This window comes from Euphorbia lathyris, chromosome 6 (genome assembly GCF_963576675.1).
Source record: "Euphorbia lathyris chromosome 6, ddEupLath1.1, whole genome shotgun sequence".
Classification (NCBI taxonomy): domain Eukaryota; kingdom Viridiplantae; phylum Streptophyta; class Magnoliopsida; order Malpighiales; family Euphorbiaceae; genus Euphorbia; species Euphorbia lathyris.
In genome coordinates this window covers 18,866,730-18,871,875 of record NC_088915.1, presented here as the reverse complement: position 1 = coordinate 18,871,875, position 5,146 = coordinate 18,866,730, and the positions used below count along the sequence as shown (strand labels likewise).

Sequence of the window (5,146 nt, the reverse complement as noted above, 5' to 3'; positions counted from 1 at the left end):
GATTCTTGAATCGGACGGAATATCCGAATAAAATGATTCAATTTTAGGACCAAACTGAATTGTATCATTGATTTAATTAAGTACAATTCTGGAGATTTTCAAATTCTTAATATCACTAAGTAAATATGTTAGAGATTCTGGAACTGGACCGAATATCCAAAAAAAGATCCAGAACTGGATTGAACCTTTGACTTTGCTTTTGGATGGAACTGAATTGTACTATTAACTTTAATAGATACAATTCTGAAGATCTTCCAATGGCGGAATTTTAACAAACTGTACTCACCCCTTACATCAATTTAAGTAGGATAAATATATATATATGAAATTAATCATGTAGAATTCCAATTTACAGAAAGAAAATCATAATTAGAGTTCAAATCTAAATTTACAGAAGCAGGTTCAACTTTATCTGTGTTCATATGAAATAGTGAAGATGAAGAATTAGAAAAATCTTTAAATCCAAATTGAATGGTATCAGCTTCATTAATATTATTTCCCAGCTTCTTTTGTGCTTTCTCTATTATTGCTTCCAAATACTTCCCTTGTGCTTCTATTCTCATATTCACCTTCTTCTGCACCTAATTAAAATTATTCCCAAAATAAATTATAAAATTCACTTAATTATAATTACTAATTAGGTTAATTACAAGTAGATGCACTATGGTTATATGGATTTGTAGATGGATATCTATGATATTTTTCGTTACAAACGCAACTCTATAGTTTGCAAAATTATGCATGTTTTTTTACTTTGTCAAATTTGATCGATAACGACCTCAAAATAAAAAAATTCAATAATTAAAGTTGTTTAGTATCATATTTACTATGAAACCATATTTTTAATTTTTCAAAATCATCACTTTTAGTATAAACATTAACTTTCTCTCTAATAAAAAAAACAACGCCTAAATGACTTAAAACCTAAAAAATTGAAAAATTAAAGTTGCTTAAAATATCATTTAACTCTTGAAAATTTTCATTTTGAGGTTGTTATCGGTCAAATTTGGCAAAGTAAAAAAATACAAAATTTTGCAAATTGTGATGAAAAATATCGCAGGTGCTCCATCTACAAATCCGTATAACCACAGGGCATCTGCTTACAATTAACCCTTATAATTAAAGGTTATTAATTAATTTTAATCCATGTGATTAGAGTTGCACCTCAACCTGTTCTTGTACTTCAATTTGGGATTTGGATGCCTCTGCAATTGGAATTTTACTGCTGCTATAATACAATATTAGAATTGAATCAGCCCAATTTATACATAATTTACTAATTAAGGAATCATTAACAACTAATTACATTTTAGATTCCTTTATTTTTCTTTATATGTATAAGTGCATTTTGTCATAATTATATGAAAATAATTATTTGAAAATGATAATCCAGAAATTTTAATTGAATATTAGGCCTTACTCAATCTAAAATTATTATTTATTTATTTATCTAATTCAATGTGAAAAGTAGTAATTCACCATAAAATTTGTATGAAAATATGATATTTCAAGTTGAATAAAAATAACATTTTTATAAACTTTGGAGTGAGATGCAAACTAGTGTAGAAACAAATTAATAATCAAAGCATTATCATGTTATCATTTTCATGGGATAATAAAAAAAATTGTTAAAAAAAAAAAAAATAGTAGCTAAGTATTTTTATATAATAAACTGAAGTTTATGAGCTAAATGGGAATTACTTCAAAAATCATAAATGAAGTTTACTTTTTTTTAATTGTTGAAATGGTACTAAATTAAAAAAAAAATTACTTGTAAAAATTTATCTTATTTGTATTTTATTTTTATTTTTGAAATCTTAATTGTATTTTACTATTTTCACACTATATAAGTTGAAAGTGAAAGATTTTTTTTAGCATAACACTCACTCCAAACTAAAACTTCAAAAAAAAAATTAAAACCTTAAATTATTAAAATCATCGATCAAATCTTTGAACTAAGCAAAAATCGTCAATTTAGTTCCCATTCTATCCAAAAATCATCAATTGAGTCTTCATCAAAACTCATTCGGTTTAACAGTTTCAGACCTTTTTTTTAAACTCATTTTGCATCAATACATAAATCATTACAGTTCGTATTAAATAGTCACAGTTTCTGATTTTAAAATATGATGAAGACTCAATTAATGATTTTTGCTTCGTTCATGGACCTAATTGATGATTTTGATAGTTTACTGTTCTAATTGATGAATTAATTTTTTAATTCATCATCCAATGGTGAAAACACACCAAATAATGGTACTTTGTCAAAAACAAAGTAACCATAGAAGGCACCTTTAGTTTAAAGGTGAAATGAGAGTTGTGTTATATATATATATATATATATATAAATGGTAGATTGATGTAGTAATAACTATCTAAAACTAAAATTAATTAATATTAATTTGGTTTGTGACATACCTTAGGTTATTATGGACAGTAGGTGTAGTGGTACTTATCCCAGAGGAATGGTTGCTGAAATTTACACATGAAGTCCCTAAAATACACATATTTTAACTAAACAAAATTAATTAACTATCTATATTATATTTTCTCATTTTTATTTGAATAATGAAAAATTCTACTATATACCCGGATCAGTAGTTCATTCAGATGATGCCACGTCATTCCCAATTGCTGATGTGGCATCATCTGAATAGAAACACCATTAGCATCATCTAAATAAAAAGATCACTATTGATCCTGATACACAGTAAAAATTCTCTTGAAAATGATAAATCATATTAAATAATTAACATTAACTGTATTCTTGAAATAAACATGATGATGTTCAATTTTATATACAGAAAATAAAAAATAAAAAAGCTAAAAAATCAAATATGAGATTATAATTCAATTTTTGAAGTAATTGGATGAAATTTGTTTTGACTTATAATGTGATATTTAGGCTTGTAATCAAGCTGGGTTGAGTTTTAGTCTGCTCACGTTCGATTTATTAGAAAATTGATAAGTCTGAAATGAAAATCTTATTTATAAGTTGCTCGCGAGCACAGCAACTTGTTTATTTATTCACGAATTTTGCTAGTGAGCATCTCATTGATTTTGTTGACGAACTTTGCTCGCAAACAACCCATTAATTATGTTCATTTGAAATTTCTTTAACACAAAATTATGTAGTGTACTTTTACATTTTTCCACTTATATTAAAAAATATAATCGATCAAAATTTGCCCATGAGCGAGTTCATAAACATTATAACCGAGTTTGTTTATAAACTTCATCTATCTATAACTGAGTCTGCTCGCGAGCTTTCTAATCGTGTTTCACGGTGCTCTAGTCCATTTATAAATCAAGCATACTCATGAGCTTGTCATGAACAGCTTGTTCGCGAACTTTCGAACTGACAACGATCAATTTTGTGTCACTCATTTACAGCCGTAATGATATTGGGAGCTACATAAGCTTTTGTGTGTGCATAAGTATATGTAGATTTTAAGGTTGATCAAACAAACTAACCAGCAGTGTTGTAATCTCGACATTGTTCTCTCGTAATTTGTTTCCGAGACTGTTGTTGTCCCAACCTATATTTCTGCATACAAATAAAAACAAAAACTCAATGTAGTCATGGAGGGTCATCAACGCCAGCAACCAGAAGTAATTTAATACTTCCTACTAATCATGCATAACACATGTATATTTTTTTTTTTTTCTTCCACCAATCATACTCATATAGTGAGATTAAAAACAATTTTGATTGATCGAGAGTATTACTCTCAGAGTACTCTAAAATTTCTCCAACACGAAAACGAAATAGAAAAAATACATATAATTCCGTCCGAACATTTCATTATATTCAGAATCAGTTAGCGGTGTTTGCGACGGAATTATCCGTCCTGAAATTAACTAAAAAAGTAAAAAAAATATATACATATAGTACCTGTAAATGGCTCTTCAAATGGTATAATGTCAAACCCTTTAATCCCATAAGCCTCAGTACCGATTTTGGAGTTGCTTCTGTAGATAGTAATTAAGTATCAAATTTGAAATTAATACACTAATTAATTGAATTAATTAGCAATAATTAAAATGATTAAAATGATGATTAAGAAGAAGAAGAAGATATATACTTACTATTGGGACCGCCGAGTTTAGTGACGGCGTCAACAAAACGTTGATGAAGATCACAAGTCCACCGTAGCCTTGGCTTTGTGTCTCTTGTCATTACAACTCCGTTATCGTACTCGTACCCAAACGTCGTCGTTCTTCTTCTCTCCTCCATTCTGATCTCTTCTTCTCTGCTCAGACTCATCGGAGCTTCGTTTCCATGTTTCTGTTCTATTATATGCCAATTTTCCTTGTTATTATTTTATTATTTATTATCTATCTAATCATGCCTTCTTATTATTATATTAATTTCATCAACTTCCTTTTGTTTTCTCCATTACAAGACAAATTTCTTCTCTTCTATTTTTTTAAATAAAAAATAAAAAATAAATTTGCATTATTATTCTGTAATTGAATAATTTCTAAGCATATTCTGTTTTGTAGAAGAAGGATAATGGTTTTAATAGTAGAAAAAAAATATTAAATCTCAATATAAGTAATTAAAAAGTATAATTATGATATCGTGATAAATAATAATAATAGAAACTGTTTTTGTCATAACAACGAGAAATATACTCCATCTGAAATGGATTGCATAACTTTTTCTTTCAGGAATAACTTTACGATCTTTCAATGAGTCATATCTATAATATAATAGATAAAACTCTTATGTTCTTTCATGAACGAAAACATAATAATAAGCATATATGGAAACATATCACAAGCACACATAAAACGAGAACAAACAAAAAGAAACTAGTAAATATACCATAATATATCAATAAAAAAAACAAAAAATGTGCTTTTCTTTCAGCTAAAAGTCAAAAGAAACCGTAAAACCTGGATGAAAGTGAGATTAAAAAATAATAAGAATGTATCTAGTTTGGCCTTGGTGTCAAAAATCGAAAGTAAGATTGATCGGGTTGGATTTAGTGTCATGTATTTTTTTGGGTTAATTTCAAATAAATGTCATGTAGTTTTACGTTTTTGCAGATCGGTATCTGTGATTTTTTTTTATTACAAACTGAATCTTGCGGCTTGTAAAATTTTCATTTTTTATTGGCTTGACAAATTTGATCAATAA

General features: G+C 27.5%; 1 protein-coding gene across 1 annotated transcript; it reads right to left on the bottom strand.

The window, feature by feature from the left end:
- Positions 1-332: 332 nt before the first annotated feature.
- Positions 333-4,230, bottom strand: LOC136233608 (myb family transcription factor PHL11). Its single transcript, XM_066023339.1, has 6 exons — positions 4,090-4,230; positions 3,896-3,972; positions 3,475-3,547; positions 2,419-2,494; positions 1,171-1,228; positions 333-581 (listed from the first exon to the last, which is right to left on the bottom strand). Exons 1-6 carry the CDS (start codon positions 4,178-4,180, stop codon positions 333-335), a joined length of 624 nt encoding a protein of 207 aa, XP_065879411.1. The 5' UTR covers positions 4,181-4,230.
- Positions 4,231-5,146: the final 916 nt, after the last annotated feature.

Excerpts from the sequence above, each read along its gene's own strand:
- LOC136233608 (XM_066023339.1), bottom strand. The coding sequence starts at position 4,180 with ATGACAAGAGACACAAAGCCAAGGCTACGGTGGACTTGTGATCTTCAT. Across the intron at positions 3,973-4,089 it reads TAAACTCGGCGGTCCCAATA|AAGCAACTCCAAAATCGGTA; the intron begins GTAAGTATATAT and ends TACTATCTACAG. Across the intron at positions 2,495-3,474 it reads TCGAGATTACAACACTGCTG|GGACTTCATGTGTAAATTTC; the intron begins GTTAGTTTGTTT and ends TGTGTATTTTAG.